General features: G+C 41.9%; 1 protein-coding gene across 2 annotated transcripts in view; it reads right to left on the minus strand.

Moving 5' to 3' along the window:
• Window positions 1-26,317, minus strand: part of STAG1 (STAG1 cohesin complex component) — a 154,072-nt gene that overhangs the window by 11,745 nt on the left and 116,010 nt on the right. For both annotated transcript variants that reach the window (XM_066556791.1, XM_066556793.1), the window contains 14 exons: window positions 25,399-25,513; window positions 23,149-23,266; window positions 21,930-22,033; window positions 19,030-19,122; window positions 18,815-18,904; window positions 18,432-18,635; window positions 17,166-17,236; window positions 14,148-14,235; window positions 12,749-12,829; window positions 8,010-8,102; window positions 5,282-5,456; window positions 4,367-4,506; window positions 2,639-2,740; window positions 978-1,126 (listed from right to left, as the gene is read on the minus strand). In XM_066556791.1, coding sequence (XP_066412888.1) covers window positions 978-1,126; window positions 2,639-2,740; window positions 4,367-4,506; window positions 5,282-5,456; window positions 8,010-8,102; window positions 12,749-12,829; window positions 14,148-14,235; window positions 17,166-17,236; window positions 18,432-18,635; window positions 18,815-18,904; window positions 19,030-19,122; window positions 21,930-22,033; window positions 23,149-23,266; window positions 25,399-25,513 — 1,623 coding nt within the window. The remainder of the gene's footprint in view (window positions 1-977; window positions 1,127-2,638; window positions 2,741-4,366; window positions 4,507-5,281; window positions 5,457-8,009; window positions 8,103-12,748; window positions 12,830-14,147; window positions 14,236-17,165; window positions 17,237-18,431; window positions 18,636-18,814; window positions 18,905-19,029; window positions 19,123-21,929; window positions 22,034-23,148; window positions 23,267-25,398; window positions 25,514-26,317) is intronic.

Below are 26,317 nucleotides of genomic sequence, written 5' to 3' on the forward strand. Positions count from 1 at the left end.
ACATTTGCAACAAAAACATCAAAAAAACCCCAAAACCCAAAAAAGCAGAAAAAAAAGCCCAACCCAACACTCAAACAAGTTGCCCTAAATCTGAGCTGTGATGAAGCTGTTTGAATCCTCAGGTCCCATCACAATGTAATTCCCCATTAGCAGCAAGCAGCAGCTTTTGGACCAAGGGGAATGCAGAGCTCCCTGTGGATTTGTGGATTTACCCTCAGATAAGCACGTGGCCAGTCCCTGTCAGAGGGAACTTGCCCAGGGAGGGAACTGGGCAGAGCAGCCCAGGGCAGGAGCTCCATGGAATGTGTCAGATCAAAGAGGAGCCAACCTCTGCAGCCAGAGCAGAGACCTGAGAGCCCAGAGCAGGGACACGCTCGGTTCTGCTCTGTCACCTGTGACTGCAGAGATCACTGTCCCTTCCCTCACCCAGCAAGGCACAAGTGTCCCTGACTCCTGCCTGCCTGAGGACAGTGCCTGGTGCATCCTCACCTGGTGCTGATCTCGGTCTCAAGGACTGAGTCTCTGGGACACCAAACCTTAGCATTTGAACTTTTTTATGGCATGACAAAGTCATAATTTAAATTTAGCAGAACCTTTCCATGCTTTTCTATGCAGCAGTTACATAAAAATTTTCAGTCCACTTTAAAAGATTTCCAAAATATTTTCAGAGAATCTTTTCATAACAGCCCTTGGTTCCTCCAGAATCCACAGTGGTGTGGAACAAAGAACCATCCTCAGTTGTTACACATAACCCACTGGAGATAAACATAACCATGCCAATTAATTTCAATAAATAATTATGTAGCAGCTAGTTTGTTTCCTTTCTACCTACATACATGTAGACCCCTCCAATTAAGCAGAAAAAAATATATAATTATTCCATTGCCTGCTGAGATTATGTATCCTGAGAAAGGAATGCTGAACAAGAGTTTTAATCTGAAGTAGTGTAAAAATCTAGTTTATTTACCACCACTCACTTGTGTAGTGTGGCCACAGCTTCTCTTGTCTTGATCTGATCCAAGCCAAAAGTGAGGGCAAACCGCCGGGCCAGCTCCTTAATGCCACTGACGTGGGCAGATGTCCTGTCCAGGTTGGGACCTTGCTCCTGAACAAGCTCATTGAACAGCTGCAGAGAGAGTTCAGAGGTTGACACCTGTGAGCTGGGAAACTCTTTTATTGAGAAAGACTTGGGTTCTAAACCTGCTCCATCTGAGAATGGCCTTTGTGATGACTGAGACATAACGGAGTCCCTGTCACCTGCCAGATTTTCTTCTGTCCCTCTGCTGTTTGCCAGCTGTCCCCATCTTGTACTTGTGTGGAGTCATTTTGGTGGAATTCTGCACCCACCCTCCCTGAATTCCATCCATCATTCTCCCAACTCATCAAGAAGGTCCTGCATTCTCGTGCTGTTCCCTTAAGCACCTCCATCACCCATCAGACCTGGTGGTGCTCTGAATTTGGGGATCCAAACTGCAGCTCCTCCACTGTAACCTCAGTGCCTCTTTGCCCAGCACTGCTGCCTCCAAGGCTCTCCCAGCACAGTATTGAAGTGCTTGATGCTTTTCCAGCCAGTTCCACCTCTCCTGGCACTGCCATTTACACCCCATCTCTCACTGGATGCTGAGAGCAGTGCCAGTGAGGATATTAAACCAGTGCCAGTGAGGATATTAAACCAGTGCCAGTGAGGATATTAAATCAGGCTCCATTACAGCCACTGTTTCTCTCATCTCCACAAGCCCTGTTACCATGTAATTAATGACAGCAGCTTAATTGGACAGGATTCCTTCTTGACAAATCCACACTGGTTGCTACCTGTCACTGAGGCACTTGCAAAGAGCTCCTCTCATTGCTTTTTTCATGGAATTTTGTCAGCCTGACTGATCTGTGGCAGCTGCTTCCTCCTCTCCAAGTTTTACAGACATGGGCTGCTTTGACACTCCCTGATTCTTCTGGAAGTCCATCTGTTTTTCTCAGGTTTGCACAGATCTCTCTCAGCTTCCAGATTGCTACAGCAAATCCCTTAGGAAGGGATTTTGGGAGGTCCAGCTCATTTGAAAGCATCTAATTAGCAGAAGTAATTTCTCTGTGCAATGGCTATAGCTGGTACTTCAAGGGCCTAAGTGGTATTTAGTGCACTTTGTGCTGTTTGCTTGATAGATTTCATCACCAGGCAGTAATTTATGGGCGATGTAAAGAGAATTTTTCTGGGAAAAAACATGTCTAACAGTATTGGAAGACTTAATTAGCTTGAAATTTGAAAAATTCATCAATATTTAGACAAAGTATAAGGAAGATGCATTACTTCAGCAAATGCTAAGAAGAAAAAGCCATCCTAATTCTCCTTGTTGACTCAGGATCAATAAAAAATGCCATGAATCAGCTTGGACCAAACTGCCTCCAAGGCTCTTCTCTCCCTCCCATCCATTTTTACCTGCCCAAGCTTTGCCAGTGTGGGCCTATGGAGACAGAGATTACTGAGACACAGGGGCAGTGACAGCCTGAACTGGGGAGCAGGAAAATGAAGAAAATGTCCTAAGGAAGTGCAGCATTTCTGCTTCCCTGTAAAGTGTGTCAGAGGAAATCCTGGCCAGGGCTTTTTGCAATGAGGCATTTCTAACCAAAAAATCAATGCTCTTACCTGTTGCAAACTGAGAATGAGTGTCTTTGCACACTGGATTTTATCAATTTGCCTGGTTTTGCTCAGGGTTTCCTTAATGATATCTCCGTAGTCATTGTAGTACTAAGAACAAATGTGAAAAAAAATCAAAAACTTTAAATTAAATTTCTTATGCAATTTCTTACAGATTTCCCAAGAGAAAGATTACTTGTAATTCTTGATTTGAAAAGGCAGCAGTTGCTCAAATCCAGATTTTTGGTGTGAGCAGGGGCAACGTTTTAGTATCAAAATTTAAACCCAGCTCTGTGATAAGGTAGAGAACTTCTGTGTTTATTATTTTTTGTAACAAACATGTTGAAAACCAAACAAAAGAGCATTTCCTGCCCCAAACTAAGCACTTGATGAAGGTGACCCATGGCTGCCAATTCCAAGCAACAACATGACATTGATCCAACACCCCCTAAGAAGCAGGTGTGAACAGACACCAGCACAGAGGTTTGTGCTCCTTGTACACTGGGGGGAAAGGAATTCACTAAAGCCAAAACGTGGAGTAAGGAATGATTCAGCATGGAGTGCTGCTTCTCTTTCTGTTAACAGAATGGCTGCTGAAAGCCACAGTGGTGCTGCCCATCTGGGTAGAAAAGCTGTATTATCATTACAAATTCCAAGTTGAGATAAATTTTTTGTCCAACAGTATTCTTTCAGCCTCGCTGATGTTTCTACATTTGCAGTCACTTATTTTCATTCCCTCTAAAATACTGCTTTTGCCTTCTTTGGTACTAATTTAAATTAAATTTCTCTCCCTCTCCCCCAGTCTTAAGAAAAGGAGGGGTGTGGGGAGAGGAGAAGCCCAACCTAGAGCAGCAGGGAGGGAACTCACCCCGATGGTGACAGCTCCAGTTTCAATCTCCCACTCTGGCAAACAACCCCTAAGCAAGACTAACCCTGACTGATGGCTACCGTGTGTCCTGGGAACTTTACTGTGCTGTGTGTGCCTGATGAACAGGAGAATTTCAAGTTAAACCCTTTATGTTTCACATCAACATCTTAAACAGTGTCTAGAATAAAGGATCTGCTGGATTGTCACCTCTGTGATGACAATCCCCTGCAGGGACAGGTGGGACAGCACCTGAGGGGTCAGTGGCAGGACTGATGTGCCTGTTCTGGCAGGTGAACCCCCATGTACAGGGGCAGCAGGAGCTCAGGTCCTTCTGACCCCCACTGGGCCTAAAAGCTCTGGGGAAGCAGCCAAAGCTGAGAAGACACTCAGTCACCACAGACCCACTTACAGCACAACCACACAGAGCTTTTTGTTCCTGCTGTCCTGTTTAAAGCAACCTCCTCTGACAAGAACCCTGCTGCCTCAGGGCAAGCACCAAGCCTGGGACACTGACAGTGAAACATGGCATGGAACAGGTAAAACTTCCTGGGGATTCTAGAGATGGATCTGAGGAGCAGGGGAAGAAACTCTCTGTAGAGTGGAGCCTCTCTGGAAATGCTCAGCACCTCAGGAGCAGCTTTAGGTGCTGCCCTAAACAAAGCACATGTGCTCCAAGGAGGGTGAGGTCAGAGCTCGCTGCTGCTCAGTGCCAGGTGTTGTGTAGAAAGGAGAAAGTACCACACAGGATCAAATAAAGCTGAAAGAGCTTTCAGGAGTGTTTGGGCTGTAACACATCCCTGGCAGGGCTGGCAGAAGCTCTAACACTGCAGACTGGGCTCAGTCAGGACAGGAGGATGCAGGGCCTGTACCTTCATATAGTGTTTGAAGATATCTGCTGCTGCATGCATGTCCACAATGTCATAAATTATCAGCTTGCTAAAGGCAGCCAGAAGGTTTCTTCTCTTATGTAAAGCTTCTATTTTGTTGGCTTCATCTTCTTCATCTCCCTCTGAAAGCATCATCAGAATCTTTGTAAGTAACTGTTAAGTTCTAAAACAACATTATCAAAGGGGAGCTTTTAGAAAAAAATCAATTCTTGAAGCAAGAAGGATTGTTGGAGAAGAAGCTAAAATGAAAGGTGGTAAGTCTTGAGTCCTGCCTACTTGGAAACTTCCAGGGAAGTTTAGGAACATGACACACCAGTGACCAAGGCTGTTCTCCATAATCCTGAGGAGATCCTGGATATAGTCCACATCAAACTGAGTCATTTATTTCCTATAGCCTGTGAAAGGCCACAGTGAACTCCTGCTGAATGCTCTTGCTTAACTTCTCAAACACAGGACATTCACAGAGGCTCCATTAATATGACCAAGCTATAAATATTTAACAAAAGAAAAATCAGAAGCACCAGTACTTCTGCATGCCTTAGATTTTCAGATGTGAAATCAATGCTCTGAACAACAGGAAGTAAAATCCAGTTGTAAGAAGCATTAATATTGAATAGCAATGCCATAAATATTAAGTTCTTACGCAATAAGGACTTAAATGCTATAAACATTAAGTCCCTATTTACTCTGTGAATGAAAAATAAACTACAAAGATAAAATCTTAAATATAGTTATTATACCATAAAAGCATATTCCACAACTTGTATAAGAAATTTCAGAGTAGTGACCTTCCAAAAATAAAGTAGGAATACTTCTGAAAACATCTGAACAAACTGATCAGAAAATTCTATTTTCTCCTTTCTTCTGTGTCTGGTATGAAAAAAAAGCTAAACATACCCATGCTCTGATTTTCATCATCTTGGTCAATAAACACATGATCCATGACAAAACTGAGAAGTTCTGACTGGAGGCCTGAGTCTGGATTGAACACCAAAGGCTGGAGCCCTTCCCGGCCTCCCGTCATCAGCTGGTGACTAAAAATCATCAGGAGATCACAGAGCAGCATGAAAGCCTGCAAGGCAGAAGAGAATGAATGCAGTGAAAAGGCAAGAAAGGCAAACATAAGGTACCATTGACCTAATTTCCAGATATCCCCGGCTACTATTAAACAGCTGCTTAAACTGTTCTCAGGTGGAGCTGTTTATGTGCTGTGGAAAGTATTCCATTATAGTTTCCTCTGCTTTGGAATGCTGTGCCCTTGGTTCCTAGGTCAGGAACTGTGGTTATTGCCTTCTCCATGTCCCACATGACCCATATTAAACTTCCATTTCTTCTCTAGGAAAAGAACTCTAAATCTACCTCTGATCCAAGGCCTGCAGCAAAACTTGTTGTAAAGACAGCACACCCCTTTTGATAAACAGTCAAAAAAATCAAACAAGTAAAAACATGAACAACACCGAGGGAAAATTCAAGCTGAGTCACTGTCAGACCCCAAAAATACAGACAAACAGCCACAGCAAGGAAATTTTTGCAGGATTTCATCAAAAGCTCTTGCAAAAAAAGAACCAAGTTTGTCTGCACAGTTTTCAAATCCAGACAAAAGCCAACCTGGGCAGAATTGTCCATGATTTATGCTCATTACTATTATACTTCATTACATGAGACAGGAAAGAAGGCAGCTGCCCCTACCTTCCTTCCTTCCAAGGGCTCATTCCTGCATGGCAATAACACTGTTTGCCCCCACATGGCTTCTGCTGGTGTCTCACAGCCCATTTGATCACATTCAGCACCTTCCCAAAGCCTTTTTATTCAAAGCTTCTCTATTTTTAACCTCAGGTTCTGAAAATTTTACAAATTTCCAAAATAAAATCTGTAAATGCTGAACTTCCTAGTGGCTCCCTTATTTCTGGAAGTATGTTATAAAATCTGAATGAGCTACACTCAGGCAAGAACAGATGCAAATCCTTGTAAACTATGTTCTGTTGAGACCTTAGAACAGATGTTGCTATTTGGGATTTTTCTCCCTTTGATCCAAAAGGCTGTGATTCATTCCAGTGATGATCTCACCTGCTCTAAACTCCCCTGATACTCAATAGAACTGAAGCTCTTCCTAATGCAGACCTCTGAAAAAGAGCAGATGAGTAATGCACTGCTGGTGCTGAATTCTGTCCAATATAAAGGATGCAGTGGGCTCAGTCACAGTTTATTTATTTCCCTCAAACACTCATGGAAAAGTTGAAATGTTTCAGTCTTGTTTCTCTAAATACTTCATACATTTTTCCTTCCTTTGATATGGACATCAACTTTGTCTGGAAAGAATGTCTGGAGCAAGGATCAAGTATGGTAGGGAGACAATTTGCACATAATTCTCAAAAAAAAAATCCAGTAAAACAAAAGCAATAAGCAGCAGTCCTGCACTCAGAGAAATATACTTTTTAAGGAAGAAAACAAAAGCAAATCATAGAAGAGTCAGCTGGAATGGGTCACTGGAGTCTCCAGCTACTCTGCCCACGACGCTTGCTCTCTCTGGGCCTGCCTGGGTGTGGGTTTGCCCGGTTGAGGCTTGAAAACTTCCCCACAACTGGGAACTGCAAAGTAGCTTCTAAAGAAAGTTTAAATTATCAATGAAAAAACCATTGTGGCCACTGGCAAGAAGAGAACAAACCCATGTTTATACACCTCAAGAACAAACCCACTGCAGGGATGGGAAGGAACATTTGCCATTTGCTGAGGCAGGAAGGATGGCAGGTCTAGCTCGAGCTGGAAGGGAGGTATTTGCATGGAGCTAGAAGATATTTTCACATTATACAATATTAATATAATATGCCAGGAGTAACTACTCTGAATATTAAAAAACAATTACTAAAGTAAAATCTGCTGGAAGCCAATGACACACTAGTCTTTTAGAACTACATAAACTACTGACATCTCTGAGCATTTAATGTTTATATTTAGCAACCTGAAGAACAGAGAGTAAATGCTAAGCAGAGCTATCTTTCAAAGAAATAAAAGTGTCTTTTAAGAAGTATTATCTTCTAAATACCACAGGCAAAAAACTCAGGCCAGTTATTAGTTACACTCTGCAAAATCTGGGGAGGTCTGATAGAAATGCCATTTGTAGACAAATGTCATTGACATAAATCAGTGTATATTCACATAACCTCAGCTAACAAACCACCTACTGTGTCCTGCAGAGACAGATTTAATTATTTCAACAAACCCTTTGATTCAATGGGAAAAAATCCCAAAATATTCAGCCCATTTGAGGTCTCAGTCACCCTCCAGCAGTGCCTATTGCCTTTTAAACAGAAATGCCAGGTGCCTTTTAATGCAGTGTCTGCAGGAAAAGTCTCTCATCTGAGGTGACTGCGTTGGATGCCTGAAGTCACGAGGGCTGGAAATGAGCCTGAGCATCCAGGTAATCCTTACTCACTGTTAATGAAAAGTTAACTTGTCATGACCTGTGCTTTGGAAGTTCTGTTAACACAGCTGCTCTTCTGGGCTGCTTGTTCAGGTTTATTTAGACAGCAGCACAGATTATTTTACCTTAAGTTTGATGTAGTGTTGTCTTGAGTTTTACTACAATTTAATACTCACACTTATAAAAGTCAGACTTTTCCTTTACCTGTTCTTTGACTGGAGTGTTGACATTTGATAGACACTGCTGGCAGACAGCCAGGAAGGATTTCACAGTTTTCCTCAATACCAACAAGTCCTCCTGGAATAAAGATTAAAAAAGAAAGCATATAAAAATTAGTAAGAAGTTTCTCAGAGGAAGCAAAATAAAGAAATGGTGGCAATTTCATACATTCTACAAAAAGCTGTGAAAGAAATAAGCTATTCAAAAAGAACACACAGAGAAACAGTCCCTTGGTTTTACAGTGATGATGAACCAATCACCAAGAAGAAAAGAGGAACCCCAAATTAAATGAAATGAGATGAATTCATAGCAGGATGGCTGGGCCCTGCTCTGCAGACCTTCCCCCAGGACAGCCCTCTCAAGAGGCAATGTCCTGCAGAACAACCTCCAAGCAATGTGAAGAACCTCCACGAAGCCCATGCAATGTTTTCCTTGCTGAAATGTTTTACTGATGCTGTTCAGCCCATGTGTCTCAGTTCTGGTTTTAGCTTCTCTTGTGCTTCCTGCCACGAGCTCTCGTCGTTCTGTGTTTACTGCAGAGCCTTTTTGTGGTCCATATGTTCTCCCAGTGCTGGTTCACAGCACAACACAGGACTGCCAGTGTGCCCAGCACCCAGAGTGTTCCCAAAGCTCTGAATTTCTCATCACTTCCAATGGAGTGAGTGGGACTTGCTGATACGGACACTCAAGGTCTATTCCTGAGCAGTTTTTCTCTGATGATGCAGCCATGGTGCCACTGCATTAGCCTGCCATTACAGAATCTGCAAGACAGTTCTGCTCTGTTCTAATCCACAACTTGCCATTAATCACCCCTCTTTTTTTCCTGAATATAAACCTTCCATTTGGCAGCATTAAGATGCTTCTTTTCAAAAATTTTAAATTGTGTTTTGTTTACTAATTGATCTATATCATCCCCATTTTCAGGGCCTTCCCAGATGACTGATAAAAATGACCCTTTTATTAGGAGAGAATAGATCTCTGCCAGAATGCATCAGAAACTATTCCATTGTGCAAGGATTGCTCACCTACAATTTTTCTTTAATATATGGATCAATTTTGAGCTACTGAATATGAGTTCCATTAAATCCAAACATGCACCTAAAATGCAGTGTGGTATTAATGTCTTAGAGACACTGGTGTTTCAACTGATTTTCTTCTCAGTCAAAAAGGCAATCTTGTCAATAAGAAATTGATGCATTTCTTCCAATCTTAGCTGTTGGCCCTTCAGCCTCGAACCAATTGTGTTCTCTATCCCTCACTCCAAGACTCTACCCAGGACTCATGCCAGGCTTATCAGTTCACTGTTACACAATCACCTGATTTACCCCTTTAAGCACTGGGATTACAATCACCTTCCTGCTTTCTACTTTCTATTGCAATTGCCTTCCATTTAGATGTTCATGAATTCAACACAGAAACTAAAACCTATGAAAAAACCTACATACAGGTTAAAAAGGGAATGAGTGTGTCTCCCTTTTTTCTTTCTGTCAGAGTGACCAACAAGCAGGTACATGGTATTTATTACCCTCTCTCCTGACAGCATAGCATGATAGAGATTCATATTGCAAAGTTAGACATAGCAGGAGAAAGCCCAGCTGAACAGTGCCATGGAGCCATCTGGAACTCTTCTGAGCATGGAGAAATCCCCAGACTACTGAAGAATGGGAATTTTTTTTCAACAGAGAAAAAAAAAAAAAAAAGAATTAGATTTTCAAGTCTTTGAGCATTCTGGGGTGCACAGCCCAGGCTGTTGAGGTGTGAGTACCTGATCTGCCTTCAGCAGAAAAGCTGATATGAAACGATTTAATCATTCTGTTAGGCAAAACCATGGGGCCACAGCTCTGCAATTGAACTCTCAGATTTTATCCACAGGACACCCTCCTCTCCACAGGCTAGCTTGAAGAAGTGTTTCAAAATAACTCTGCCCCAGCTCGCTGCTGTATTTAACTGGTAAAATCTTTATTGTTGGGCAGAGAATTTGGACTTTCTTAATAATTCGAATAATCATTATCACCCTCCTGCTAAAATGTGTTTGATTCATTTTTATGCTGATAAGAATGTATCAAAGATACTCCCTTTGGCTCTATTTACAAATGATATTGAACAGTGAGGGGCTGGTAACAGCCTGGAGAAACAAGAGCTCTTTGTGTGTATCTTGGGGAGGAGACTTCAGTAACCTGTGACTAGCTGAAGGGCAAGTTTGGAATTTGTAGGTGTTCATTAACATTACAGAAGTGTCCAATATTCTGGTCCTGTATTCTGTAGAGCTGATAGTTATCCTGGAGCTGTGTGGCACTGGCTGTAGGTCAATTATGTGCTGTTAATAAATCAATGAGCTGACTTGATCCTAATTAGATTTAAACCACAAGAGTTGAGTTTTTCCCTGTCACACATGGAGGCTTCAGCCCAAACCAGCTGGATCAGGTAGAGAGCCATGATCCAGCACATGCCCAGCAGCTGGAATATGAGGTATCCCTCACACAGCAATCAATGTGCCTTGGCTTGGCCATACTGCCCAGGACAGCTCCCAAACAAGGGCAGCTCTCTCAGGACAGAGCTGTATTTTGGATGCCATTTGAACACCAGACAAAAAATAATTTCATTCCAAAATGACTCTGTTCCCACTGTATGCCTGTGGTTGTCAAGTATGACTCCACCACAGAATCAATACAAGATACAAAAATTACCAAGCAATTCTGAACTGCAGCCAAAAAATTCACTTTGAAGGAAACCTTGCCAGAATTCCCCATCCCACCTGCAAACTCCCTGCAATAAAAGGTGCACCTGATGGATGCAAAGCACACATGAAACAACAAATGTAAAACTTGCCAAGATACTTGTACTTGTTTCCATCTTTTATTCCTGTACTTACAACTCCAAAATGTTCATGTACTTCATCCTGTGCATTGACTGCCTTAACGGGACCTCATGAGGTGAAACAGAGCAGCTACTACTGCCAGCATGAGGTCACACAAATGACCCAGCTGGCAGCAGAGGAACATTTCTTACAAATCAATCCCTCCATCTCTGATCTCTCAGCCTGACAGTTCAAGGGAAAGCTAAAAGATCATCTTTGGAACATGAGCCTGGGAACAAAAATTCATAAATTTACAGGATATAGAAAAATAAAGACTTAAGATTAGTTTTATGACATATTATAAATTCTCTTCTCTCCATTTTCATCTTTTATCCTCCTTCCCCACTAATTCTCCTCCTAACTCTGTTGCTGCCTCTCCTCTCCTCTACAGGTACCAAGGACCTTTTCCTTCCCTGTCAGAGTTTACCTGATTTGTATCTAAACAGAAACCAAGCAATTGCTTTCAGCTGCTCTTTTGCTTTGTAATCTTCTGTTTTTAATCTCAAACCTGAAAGGCTTGTGAGCCCAAAAGCCTCTCTACTTCTGGCAGCTATATCCATTGGTCTACTAAAGATGCCACGTGAGGCTACACATCATCACCCCTCTCTGCCCTGAGACCATTCTAGAAACAGCAAAGTGGCCCTAGAAACCTGCAGGGACCTACATGTTAAACTGCTGTGCCAGGAATGTTGCTGTAAAAGCCTGAATACTTCAAAAACACCCATGAAATAAATGCTTTTAATTCTGAGATGCTTCTGTTAATGCCTTTGTCTACCTAAACCTTATGAGTTTAGGTAGAAAAAGGTGCCCTTTAATGTCTACCAATTTCCAAGCCTAAATAATGACTTATAAACCAGCCATGGGCAAAATGGTTTCCCAATGGATGAAATGCCAGATACAGTGCAGATCAGATCTATTTTCACAGTGAACAAACTAGAATGGGAAGTTTGATAGCAAAATGCTCCAGCCACAGCAGGTCTGTGGTTGTCTCTTTGCTGCCACTCTGAAGAGCTGCAGGGCACTAATGCTGGGCTTCCCTGGGACTAAGCATGCACAAAACTAATTTTGTAGAGACTGGGGTGAAACCCCAAACAAGAAATTGGTAAGAGTTCTCTAGGTGACACTAATTATGGTTTTCATGGGGCAAAGCCAAACTGACTTCTATTTGGCATGGCCATTCTGGAGTGACCCTTTGGAGGTCTTGTAGCACTTCAGTATAACACCTTTACCTTTCTGATGCTGATGGAGAAGTACAATTATTACTTCAGTTTTCATGTCATTTTAATTTGATGTATTATTTTTGAATAAGCTCCGAAAAAACAGGATGCTGGCCTCTGACTGAGAAAAGAGCTAAGGAAAGGTCCTGGAAAAGTCACATGTCACCTTGTCCTGACCATACTTTGTGTGCATTTTCTTTTTAATAGCAATTGTTACTTCCTGTGCCTGCCATTTCTATTGCAACATAAAGGCTGTAATTAGAGAGTAAGCAAAGAAACTTATCACATCAAGATTAAGGTATCTGTGGTCTACAGATCAACAGTATTGCTCACAACTGTTCATGTCAACATTCCTTATCAGCCATGCAAACTGCAGCCCTCACAATAAAGTGTGTTAATTATCCTCAGCAATAAAAATATAATAATCAGCTGCTATAAAATCCTGATAAAAACTATTTACATTGCTTAGACATATGCATGATGTTAAATAGATCCCAAAACACGGAACAAATCTGAACATCAACATTTTATATGTTATAAATGACAACAAACGATGGCAAGAATGGAAGTTACAAAGAAATCAGGTGTAACACCTTTGTAGGGAAGTTGTGTCCTGTCAGTAAAATCTGTTTGATCAAATGGCCACTTACTTTGGAAGGGGAGCCCTCAGTGATTTTCACCAGCTGCCATAGAATAGAGTAGTGGGAGCACTGCAGTGCCTGGACAACAATCTGTAACACAAGAACACACAGAATCTCAGCACGCTGCCAACAGCAGGCACAGCAGGAAGTGTATGGAAAATCTATCAGGCATTCTGTGCTGAAAAGACAGGAGCAGCTCTCAGCACTTTTTATTTTCAAGGGTATCAAGTTTTCCCTTGGTTGGCTTGGTGCAATAAGAAATCAGCCTACTAGAAGTAAAAAAATACTGTGTAAATGCTGGGAAACACCAGAAATCTGCACTGGGATACAGTAGGAGGGGATGTCACAGTGTGACAGAAGTACAACCCAACACCTACACCTCTCAGATCAAAAGCATCTGTTGAAATATCTCTATACCTGGCCTCACTATTAAACAGCATGGAAATCTGTTCCACTGGCAAATGAACATGTAGCCCAATTGCTAAAAAAAGGGAGAAAATACAACTTGTCCCATGGAGCAGACCAGGGTCATATCCCTGGTGCCCAGAAAAGCATCCATGGTGTCTCCTGAACAGTCCAAATCCAGAGGAGGTGCTGCAACTGCCAAACTCCTCAGGGTGGCCTGCAGGAAGAAATACTGAGCAGAGCTCAGATTCCAAGACCGTTCCCCTAAAATCTTATGGAGGCATTTGGAGAGCCACACACTGTCAGACAGACCCAGAAACTGAGGATGGCTGGCAGCTGCATGGACAGGTTTCACCTGTCAGCCCTGTCCCTCCAGGTAGCACAACTCCAGCATGAAGCAGCAAGTGCAGAGACAGGACTTTCACACACTGTGTGGCAATGCCTCCTCTTAGGGTCCTTTCTACAAAATTCTAATTCAGAATTTCATGAGAATTTCTTTTTTCCAAATGAAGGTGAGTTAGAATTAACAACTGGCTTCTAACTGAAACCAAATAAAAACTTAAAATGTTTAAATGCTGCAGTAGGAATTCTGCAGTTTAAAGAGGACTCATGGTAGAATACGAGATGGTTCCTGTGCTCATCCATGAGAAACAAAAACTCAGCTCTGAGGAAACAAGGTCCAAGATGTGTTCACTAAAAGAACTCCACTAGGATGTTCTAGTTTCCTGGTTTTCCTAAGCCTTCATCTTACCTTCCATGCACAATAATCATTTGTGATAATTCTAATTACAGCCAAGGCTTACAATGTTGGGTTTAAGTGTAAACATCAGGAGTGATGCACTGCTTTTCAGAGTCAGAACATCAGCTGTTCCCAACTTCACAAATGAGAAAGGTGAGGGAAGGAGCTCAAAAATCACACATGGAACTTTTGAATTTCTATACAAACAGATTCCTTAGAACCTCAGACACCTCAGTGATGCAGTGTAGGTGCTGTTCAGGGTACCTGTTCTGGCATAGCTCCATGTTCAATTCCAGTTCTCAGCAATCTGTAGCAGTTACTGAACAGATCCCATTTGGTCAGATCATGAGCACTGGAACGAGAGGAAATCAAGAGGGATTAGTTGTGTTCCTCAGAACCCCCAGCCCAGAGAGCTTTGGTGGTTTCCACAGCTGAGCACAGCAGCTGCACAGCAGCTCACTCCCTGCTAAAAGCACAAGTCAGGCTTTCTGACAATCCAGGAAAAACGTTTTACTATATGGGATTTTTTTAGGGAGCAGATAAGCTCTCTCCATACCATACACCTATAAAGGCTACTTAAGCATAGTAGCCTTTCTCTCTCTGAGTTATTTTTCCTCTTTTGGAAGCATTGACAGAACTCCAGAAAACCCTTCCCTGGCATTGCAGTAGAAACTACAGCCAAGGTCTATCAATATCTACTGAATAAAAATGGCTTTAAGCAAAATAAAGTTGTATATTTTTCTACTGTCTCATTTGGAAAAAAATAATACACATGACCACTAGATATAAATACCCTGAATATCTGAAGTGGGACCATATGATAACACATGGATAGAGATGGTGGCAACATTTCAATTGCACCAACCTGATTTCATCAGTGAGAGGAATAAGAATGACATTAGGGACAAATACTGTGTAAGGCTGTAGCCTTACAGACCTCAACAGCTCATGAAATGGCTTGTTGATAGAGAAGTGAGAAATACAGCAGAAGCTGAAAAACATCAGGTTGCCTGAAAGACAAAAATACTCTCTCAGCAAGTAAGTTTAGGTTTAAAACATTTTTCTGCAGGGAAAATAAACTGAGATAACTTGAAACAGTTTATAATTTGTCTATAAAAGAGCAAGCCAGCTCAGAATAATCAGAAACTTGCTGATTGAAGTGCTCACCTGGAAGGAGGGATTCTGAGACTGAATTGGGAGTCTCAACTGGATGCAGCAGCCTCTTGCACCTGGATCACCCAGCCAAGCTCACTCCTCCCACCCCTGTCCCTGCTCTGGGTCAAACCATTAACTGCCCTGCTCAGCCAGAAGGAAAAACCCCCTAATTCCAAAAGGGACAGAGGCTGAACTCAGCACTGGCAATGCCCAGGTCCTGCCATGAAACACCTCCCACACTGGAGCAAGACAGCCCTGGAAAATGACACTGGTAAGAGCTTCACAGAAAGCCATCAGAGTGCCCTGTGCACTCCAGGGCTGGGCCAGTAAAGCCAAGGTGCACCTTAACTCCCAGTTCAAATCCACAAAGAGAAAAACAGGAAAACTTAAAAAAATACTGGAACTAAAAATGCAAAAAGTGTAAAAAATATTTTGTGGACTTAGATGGTCTTTGAGGTACTAAAATAAAATGTTTCATAGATAAATTAGAGGCTGCCAGAGAGCTGCCTCTGACTGGAGATATTAAGCACAGAGATGCTGCTTCCATAAATCACAGGGTTGTCAGCAAGGCAGAGTGGTACTTCCTTAATTACAGCACTGTAATTAAAGCAGTAAAGTCTCCTTGGTGTGCAGAGGCAGATACCTGCACAGATTATCCTACAGAGAATATCAAAGGAAAAACTGTCTCATTCCTGCCTTTTCAGTTCAGAAATTCCCCATCAGGCAGCCAGCACAGGGGCCATGTCCTCACAGCTGGGGACAGTCAGCTCCCTGCCCTCTGCCTTACAGCTGAGCTCAGGAAGGGCTCTTCAGCTTCCAGAGCTGAAAAATTCTAATGATGTACAACTTACACACAGCCTTTCAATTGAAACTCCCTTAAAGCAGAGCCTCCACATTACAGTTAGGCATATTCTGGTACCTCTTTATCTCTTTTGAGCTACTTAGCCATCAAAACCATAGTTATAAAGGCATCTTGGACACCACACAATTCTCCACAGAGGTTTAGCAAGAAAATTCACACAACACAGAATTTTCCCTTCGTTCCTTCCATGTCAGACTATTCATGGATTTCAGAAAACAAGTTCCAGTATTTCATCCAAGGTTTCTTTTAATTTTTATGGACAGCCCTGTCTGCTGGAGCACATTTTTGCCAGACAAGAGGCAGGTGAAGTAAAGGTACCAGTTTCATGGTGTTTCTCAAATGTGGCATAAAACAGCTTAAGAAAGTTTCTTTTCCAAGAAGTGACCTTTCCACCCACCAAATTGCTTCACTTCTTCAAGATGCACAAAGAGAGGGAAGCTGTACCTTGGGCTCCAAGCAGCTGTGCTACTGACACAGTCTAAGTTCTCTAATGAGGTTTCATTTAGCATCACTCCCACACTGTGATGAGGAAGAAATGATTTGTGGCTCTCTGCCACCTGCACATGAAGCTTTCTCTCATGCTGACAGGAGAAAGTGCTTCCTGCAGTTAGAGGGAAGACCAGGCCTTTGTGCTGTGCTCCAGAATTCACAGTTCCACTGAAGTTCTCCAGGTTGCTCTGCACATGCTGAGGATGCCCATAGGTCTGAGAGCAGCAGGAACCTGAAAAGCTGATTTGTGCCTGGTGAGGGAGATTCTGTGCAATCCACAAAGGAAAATTTGGCCAACATTTCAACTGTAGGAAGAAAATGCATCTTCCAGGCTCCCACCATAAACTATTATCTTTACTACTACTAATTAATTCTATAATTTTGAGAAGTAGCTCAAAGGCATTGAGAAACAGCTTCCTGTAGGCTCCCCAAGCTGAGGCCCAAAGCACAGGCTTGTGGCAGACAAGTGTCCCTTGTGCCCTGACTGGGCCATGCAGGGGAGCAGGACCTGTAGTAATTTACTCATGGGTGTAAGAGCACTGGGTGCAAGGGAGGAGGTGCCACTTGCAAATCCCATCTGCAAAGGTCATGGCACAAACTGAGCAAGGACCAGATCAACCCAAACACTTCCACTGACAAACTCCACCAGTCACTCCTCCATCTCCACTGCAGATTTCAGGCCATGTGTTTTCTCATTTCCCCACACCTGACACTGCTGATACTCGCTGAAAGGATAAAATTAACATCATAAATTTGTGAGGGAAGACACCACCTACTTGTGAAAAGATGTCAACCTCTTCAGTGTGGAGAGCACATTGTATATGTCATCATCATCAGCTTCTTCTCCCTGCAAAGGAAAGGCAATCCATGAGGAGAATCCAGCAATTCAGCATTACTGCACAGGCAGGAGCAGCTTCTCAGGGGTTTATACTGATATCAAAACTGTCTCCAAAATTTCCAGTGACTTTTATGTAGATTCCATAATATTTAAGTAGCCACTGAACAGCACTAAAAAACAAGCAAGATCATCTGACAATATTCAGCATTATCACTGTGGTAATATCCAAACCTGTATCCTTTAGCAATACAAATCATTCCCAAGACCAAAATCTGAGTTCTATCTTATTTTATAAAAAGGACTGAACCACCAGCTTTAATCATCATGATGAACACGCTACAACACAATTTTAGAATTTTCTGTAAACTAAAGAGCAAATTCCCTTAGTGAATCAAGTGAAAATAAGGTATTTCCAGCAATTTTCTAAAATAAGAAACCCACTTGCAGCAACTCTTCTTCTCCATTTCACTGTGATAATTTCTTTTCCATCTAAAAACCTAGCAATTAAAACATCTTCCTGCCTTCAGATGCAATTGTCAATCAGTGTTTCTCTCATTATCAGCCCAGATAATTGCTAAGGCACCAGTATGCAATTTTTAAAATTTAAAATGTCTTTAAAATGATGAAATAGACTTATTAAAATAAATTATTCAAACAAATATCACTTTAAAAAGAGTATCACAAAGGCCATAATTTTAAATCCTTGCTACTGCTGTTCTCATTCCTCCAGGTTTCAGACCTGTATCTTTTACTCTTTCCAGGGCTCTTTCAATATGCCATTATACATATTTTCTTAAATCCTCTCTTCTATTCAAAGCATAATCCAATCTTGATTTTGCTGCCTACATATGCATCTGGGACTATGGGAATCACTAAAAACATTAATGTAAATACAACTTCCTCTGCACTTTTCATCATCTTTCACCCATTCATCCACTTAATTCCTTATGTGGACTGTTTTAGTACTCAACTAAATTTTCAGAAGCAGGATTGTCCCACAGTCTTGTTTTACACCACCAATGATTTGAAGGCTTAATGGCTACTGTAAAGGACTTTCCACAGGGGGAAGTGGCTCCAAATAATTATGAAATAGCTGCTGCTGCACTGCATCTTCAGATGGGTCATTTCATGGCTTGCTAAGAATGTTTTTCTGTAGCTTTTCCTACCATATTTTAGGCAGTTCAACAATTTTAAGAAAACAAACCTCCTGCAGTAGATCCTCGACAGAATGGTTGAATCGATCCACAAATTCATCAATAAGTTGGCTGTGGGCTATGTCAACTCTGTTCTGGATGGTGTATTCCTCACTGCAGAGGATGCTGTAGGTTTTGCTGCAGGCTTCCAAAACATCTGATTCCACATGCTTTTCCACAACAAACTTAATCTGCTTCAGTAAGGCATCCAGATGCTGCAGAGCAGAAAAGAACTTCAGCTCTCCCTCAAAGGGACAATGCCACTGAGCAAAGCCACTGCCAGAACACCCACCCAAGGCTGCGTTGCTCACGTGCCAAACAAAGGCACAGCACTGCGGGGCTGAACAGGGGTCACACCTGAGAGCAGCCACACCTCCTGCCCAAGGCACAATACCTTTTCCATTCTGCCTGTGCTGTAGATTTCCAGGTCAAAGTACTGAGGGATCTGCAGGAGGTTTGCCACCTTCTCGGCGTCAGCGGAATACTGGAGCATCATGGCAACAAAACAAACAACAGGGAAGTAAAAATAAACTCCTGCACTGCAGAATGAGAAAGTTTAAAGACAGCTGTAAATCCCAGTGAAAGGATTTATTTCGATGAAAACCGTACCTTTGATAGCAGCATGGGAAGTGCAATAATGAAATGCTCAGTCAATTTATTTCTGTCGTCTATCTGAGTTTTTCTTTCTTTTGCTGTCAAGACCTGGAAGTGATCAAACATAACTACAGTAAATACATTTTCTGCATATAGCATTCATTAACTTTCTAAACATTGTATTACAAACAAAAACCCATGCAAGTGTATTTTTTAATAAATCAAACGAGGAGGGAATAAAAAACTCAAAACACATTTCGGTTGAAGAGTGATTAAAGAGTGTGTCCTAAGCAACTGTGATTGAAAAGGAAAATACTGTATCACCCAGTATGACATTGCCTCCACACATTAACATCTTTTTAGGATTGAAATTCAAACATAATCCCAGTCAGAGGAATTTTTGCTATTGCTTCCAACTGTACTGAACTCTGGCTTTCACACATTAAACCAAGCATTAATTTAAGACCTCAGGGCAAACTGAAGTATAATTAAGAAAACCAAAACCAAACCACACTGTAACAATGATTTTCATTAGCAGATTCATGGTCTCCTCTCTAAATGGAATGGAATTCTCAGTGAGAACGTACATCCAAGTTCACAGCGAGGTACTGAAGCACTAATGCTGTCAGAACAAAATCCCCTTGAACAGAGAGACAATACTCAAACCAGCATGCTTTATCAAAGCTTACATCTGGCTTCCTGGCTTCAGCAAAGAAATGAATACTTTTGAGAACAAATAATGATAATAAAATACTCAAGTTAGCTAATGATTCACATGTAGCCAATCAGCCAGACTGCACAGTAAGGGTTACAAGCTAAAGTCAGAGGAGAAACTACTTCACAAGAAGGTGAGTGCTTAATTAGAAATCTGTTCCCTTTCAGCTCAGAGAAGAACTTGGTGGGATCGTGAGACAGGGTGAATCTCCAGGGACAAGGCACAGAACCCTGCAGTTGCCATCCCACAGCTCATGGTCTAAGTGAAAAGAAGCAAAAGCTAAGTGTCACTTCTACCTGGCTCTGCAAAGTGGCAAGGGAGGAGGAGGAGCAGCTGGACACAAGGCATGTGCCTGGATGCCAGGCACTGTGCCAGCAGGAACCCAAAAGAGCCGTGGAAGTGGGGAGGAATGGATCAGTGACCAGGACAAAACACCACTTGCACAGTGCAAGGTGCAGAGAAGGCTCCAGAGCAGCCTCAGCCCTGCACACCCACCAGGGCAGCACCAGCCAAGCTCAGAGCAGTGCAAACCCAGGGCAGAATCCCAACCCTGCCAGCCCAGTCACGTTCTGGGGACCAAATCCAGCTGTTCCCTGGCACTGGGAATTGATCTGTGTCCCCAGCATGACTTCCAGGCTCTTTTGATCATCCTTCAGAAGGTGGAATTTGTTTTACTGATCTGTTTTCTTTAGCTCCAAATACAGACATTGAAAACTTAAGACTAAGCAATTTGTTGAACTTCAGTGAATTGAGCTGTAGATCTCTCCAGGTATTTTCTCTTTCTCAGAAGTTAATAATGACATTATTTAGTGCTCCAAACAGAAAATACCAACATGATTTTTTTTTTTTTTAAATTTAAAGGTCATTTTGACTGCTAGAAAGGTTTGCAGCTTGAGACAAAAAACTTGTGCTTACAATACAGTTTTCATAACAAAAGATAAGACATGCTTGTGTAAATTTCAGTAAGTGCTTTCATGGATTCCCTCCTTAACCCTGAAATGTTTTAATAAATTAGGAATTCCTAAGAACATGCTTTATAAATTAAAGTATATAAAGCATGTTTAAACTGATGGCCTCTTGGAGCTTTTCCTGGGATGCTGTTTCTGGACATAAGACTAATCTGCTTTGGCACATAAAAAATTCAGAAGTTAAGTAACTGCATTATTTTAGCAATAGAGAATGCCAAGACTCTCCAGATTTCATCTTTATTAAATCTGTGGCTTTAACAAACTAGTTATGATTATTTAGAATGGATGCTAAAAGAAGAACCATATGTTCATGTGGGTTTATTCCACTTTCATCTATCCTAAATAAGATGGAGACTACCAAAAATCAGGTGAATATGTTTAAGAAGCTGAGACTGCTTTGGAACATGGATGTTGTGTTTATGGAAAATACAGCTGAAAGCCTGTTATTACCCTGACCCTGTGACTTAGAATGAAGTGTTTAAAACTGCATGTCCAGCCTTAGGAATGGCCTTCCACTGGTGCTCAAACAGTCCCCATAAAATAAACTAAAGAGGCAATTTGGCCAGAATGTAAAGTTCTGAAATTTTTAGGGCACTCAGTGGAAGAGGCCTAAGGGGATGGATGCCTAAAAGCACAGACACATTCAGAATGATCCCAGTCCCACCCCTCCTGCTCCAAGCAGAGCCAGCCCAGTGGTCACACCGGGAGGATCAGGACTTTGTCCAGTCAGGTCTCCAAAACAACCAAGCATGGAAAGGGCACCAACTCCCAGTACCTGTTCCAGTGCTTAAACACCCTCATGATGAAGATCCTGTTGACTTTTCTGCAAATTTTATGTCCATATTAGCAGCACATTTGTTTTCCTGGAAGATAGTCAGAGGCAGCCTGCTCTGCTCCTACACCTTCCACTCTAATCTAGGTTTAACATTAGGGGCTGATGATGTGGGTATACATTACAAATATAAGGCAGGGATATAATAAAAAGAACATCCAAAAATACAATAAAAAAGACTTTTATGTGGAAAATTTATATTGCTTAACTTGGCCTGCAAACCCCAAAATCAAAGAGAAAACCAAACATGTCCAGAAACAGAATTTCTAATATTTTTCTGACAAGTGTTCAGATGAAACAGCAAACACCAATTAAAAAACTCTACTGCAGGAGTGTCCAAAGGGGTGTCCCAAATATCTCCTGTGCTCTGGTGAGAGGCAGGCAGCTGCACCCCACTCACCCTCTTGCCGGTGCCCCTGCCCACGGGGGGATGCGCCTCGGCAGCCTGTCGGATGGTGCACACCATGAGCTCGATCAGAGCGCTCTCCTGCCGGTCCGACATCGCTGCGGGACAACAGGGACAACACGCGTCACTGGGGGCAAGGCAGCACCAGGGGACACGAGTGGGACACCAGGGGAGCACACAGCAGCACACACACCACACACAAGGCACACTGGCACATTCATTGAGGCTTTCCTGCCGCCTCTTTGATTCAATCCAAAGCAATCATCTTTGATTTGCCGTTCGCGTCCTCGCAAATGGACACGGCAGAAGCGAAAGCAGCCCAGAGAAATGCAGGCTGGAGGAAAGGATCAGTGAAGGGGAACATAAGGAAGATCTACAAAATAAGGGAGAGTCATAGAGGGGAAACAGTGACAGACAATTCTCTGTCACTCCTCAGAAATTCTCTGCTCTTTGCCAAGTGCTTCTGCTCACATTTGGAGGATCAAGCCCCACTAGGCTAAGCAGAATCAATTTCCTAATGAAATTACACTATAAATACCCCCAGTGTAGCAGGTGCATACCAACAGGCCAGCCTTTGAAGCATGGACAGGATGAGCACACCTTGCCAGGAACATTGATTTTTCAAACACCTAAGCCCTGTGAAGGCCCCTGAAGCAGGAGAATCCTGAGGAATTATAAAGGATCTTGAAGGACACTCATTAACCTTAGGACACTTTGCCCCCAGCCTCCCTGGCTATTTTGTGCTCCCAGGTCTAATATCAGCAAAAGGAAATCTGAAACTAATGGTGAAAGAATCCCCTTTGTTTTTTCTCTTGAGCATTCACATTACCTGAAAAAGCCCCATATTAACTAGCATCACCTGAAGTGCTTGTTTATTCAAAACTGTATTAGCTATTTAATTTATTGAAATAGTTATTTAAACATTCAGACAAAATCAAGTTAAGACTTGAGTAAATTCCCTTTAATATTAGGGAACCACAGTGCAGCACACTTGATTAAAAAAAACCTCCAGAGTACAAATAAAAAGAAAAATGGAGTACAAATTGCTGCTTTTGAAGGAAAGTACATTAAAAATAGATTAACCCAAAATCTTCAAATATGCTTTGCAAACAAACCACAACATAAAAAGATGTTTCACTATGGGTGGCAGAGGTATTTAAGGAATAATTAACAATACTGTGCAATGTAAGGAAGCACAAGGTTAAGCCAATACCTTCTTCTCCTTGGACTGGCTCCTCCAAGAGCAATTCTGTCATACATTCCCAGTCTTTCAGCAGTTCTTGAGAGCTCTCCCACAAGCTGTCCACCAAATAGGCTGCATGTTCATGCAACTAGAAAATCCAAAGCAATCATCAGTACAGCTCTTGGTATAAGCATCAGTTCTTCAACTTTCATAATCATGTGGCCACAGAGAGTGTCCTGGGCACATATCTTATGTTAGTTGGAAAGAACATTCAGTTCAAAACTAATTCAGGAAGGTTTTCTCCCAGCTGAATGACACCAGTGCAATGGGGTTATGCTTTAACAGAAACTAAATAAAACCAAACTGAGCTTCTTTTGCACAAAGCTGCTTGCTTGGGAAAAATCTTTCCCAGAGTTTTGACCCAGAAACTGTAAACTTACCTTCCCTCACTTTCTCATTGCATTACAAAAAGGAGAGATGGTAAGGCATGAGAATTGTAATGTATGTTTTGAACAAGCAATTGGTTTTCATACATGCTTCTATGTGCTCAAAAAAAAGGAGCACATAGAAGCAAAACCTTGGTGATTTCACAGGCTATAGATTTAACACTAACTTCAACTGCAAAAAATGTTTTCATGTGAATTAACAAAACTGTTGTAAAGTGAGAAAAATAACCCATGGGCTTCTGCTGTTTTCTAAACTTATCTTTAACTGCTACCTACAAGTAACAAGCACAACACACAGCTTGTGCTTGCCAGGGACTGACTCCATAGCTGGAAAGCATCCCTGAGTGCAGAGAAGGAGGTGTCAGTACATTCCTCTCCTCTGTTTCTGACAGCTTTGGGCAAAGTGTCCCAGAGTTATTGCTGCTGGGCAAGGCTCACTCCCTTGAATGCACCCCAGGCTGCAATGTTACCTTGTCCCACCCACGTGCAAACTCCCAGTTCTCCAGCTCTTTACTAAAATTGGAGTCAGGATATTCTACTTGGCTCCTAACAAGTCTCTCAAAAGCAACAATAGCAAAAACTGGCCCTGAGAGAGAAGTGACCCTCAGGGAGCAGCATGGGAGGCACTTTGCTGATCTTGGCTTTGGGAGTGGAGCAGAGTCTCCTTTCTCCTCAGGAGGACAGACAAGGTCAGTGCTCAGTAACTCCAATCACACTCACATCGAAGGAGTCTACAATGTAAAACACAATGAACTCTACAATCTAAGTTTTAAAGAAGCTGGAACTAAAAATCCATTCAGGTGGCAGACAGAAGGACCACACAGGTAGTGACATTTCATCCAGATTAATTTGTAGGTTTATGAGGTGTTTCTAAAAAACAAGAACACTGTACCAAAATTTTGTCTTTCCTTCTCAGCAACTTTGAGTGTTTCTTTTCATTCTCACAGTCAAGTCTCTTGTTCAAGGTTTCATAACAATTAAAATAACCAATTGTAATATCTTAACTTTTGCTTTTTACTCAAAATATACTACACTTCCTTCTCTAGAGAAACGTTTCTGTCATTTCTTTCTTTTAATCTGCTTACTTATCAAATCAAATTAATAATTTTGAACCTTTCCCTTTCTATCTTTAGTACATCCTGTACCTGACAGTACCTTCTGAAATTCTCCTCCCTCCACCACCATTCCCCATCTCTATACTGTTATTACATGTACCACACAATTTCCCATAGATGCTGTCTCTATAAATCACGGGCACAATCCCACCCTGGGTGTGTTCATCAAACACTTCATCTATGCTTGTTTTCCTCATCCTCCAATGTTTCCAAGATGCACACTCATAAAGCCCTGGAAGATCTCCTCTCATCTCATCTCACAGCTGACTCTGCTCTGAGCTAAGGACCCTCAGGTCCCTCCCACTGAGTTCATCTATGATTCTAATCAGAATTGGAGATACTATGCAATTTTTGTCCTGTCCTGATTCAAATGATTTTACTCCACAAAGAATAACTCCAGAGGTATTCTCCTTGCATGGTTATGTAAGCAAAGAACCATTTCCATTCGTGTGCAGCACTGCACCCTGGCAGCCACCACAGCACCAGCAATGCAGCGTGAGTACAGTGGGGACAAGCATGAGTTAAATAAACCATGAAGATGTTCAGATCAATTTCCTTAATGGACAAGGAAATGGAGGGGAAGGGAAAAGGGCTTATGGAATTACTGAAAATATAAAATAAAAAGGAAAAGAAAGACAATTTATTACTGCATGTTGATAAATCATTACTTAAGTTCCAGGTTTTATTAAACATTTAAAGGTTAAAAAGGACTTTTTTACCTCACTTTCAAGAAAGAAAAGAACCAACATTCTAATAAGGTTTCCATTTGGGCTATTTCGCCCCCTCCTCTTTGCTAGAGCCTCTTCAGCTTGGGGATCATGTCTGCTGAACAGCCTGAAAATAAGCAGAAGGAGCTCATGGCTATCACAACAATTCTCATTTCTGCACGAATATGATGAACATTCATTCTTGATATAGTAAATTTGTTCATAAAACACTGCAAGTATCTCAAGCTATTTCTTTCAATGGAAAGAGGCCACAACCTCTGCCTGTCTGAAGAGATGAATTTGTCTTCAGTCTTTGAGTTCACAAGGCTGGAAGAATTTCACACAGGAAAAAGTTCTCCAAAACCTATTTACATTGAAGGTTTTGCACAGTTTCAAGTATTTGCATCACTTGTACAGTTTTGCATTTATAACTTATCCAGTCTTGCAGTGGAGGCAGCACCTACTGCCTCCTACCTTATTTACCTTGAGTCATTTTTCAAAAGAATTTTGTCACATGTTGATTAATAAAGGAATAGTAATGTGTATTTTTAATGAGAACCTAACCTTTCCAGTAAATAATACAATGTCTTGTTGTTAATGGAAAACTGCACATATAAGTGCACTGAAGAGCTGGGGTTGTATCACTCTGGCTGGGACATGGTACAAACAAACCTGACATCCATCAGCCAACCTCAGGTACCAGGAGCAGCATCAAAGATAAAACCAGCTCCTACTCATTATTTTGGGTTTTCCAGGTAAGTGACACACTCTGCACTGAGTTCCCTGATGCATGGCCCATCCCAAACTCTTCTCAATGCTCAAATTTTCCAAGAGACCTCAGATGTGCCACTATTGCTGTTACAGCAATGACTGTTTTACTTTGACAAGTTTGAAAGCTTTTCCTGGCTTTTACAGTGAAATCACAAAGCAG

The sequence above is a fragment of the Molothrus aeneus genome, chromosome 10 (assembly GCF_037042795.1).
Source record: "Molothrus aeneus isolate 106 chromosome 10, BPBGC_Maene_1.0, whole genome shotgun sequence".
Lineage (NCBI taxonomy): Eukaryota > Metazoa > Chordata > Aves > Passeriformes > Icteridae > Molothrus > Molothrus aeneus.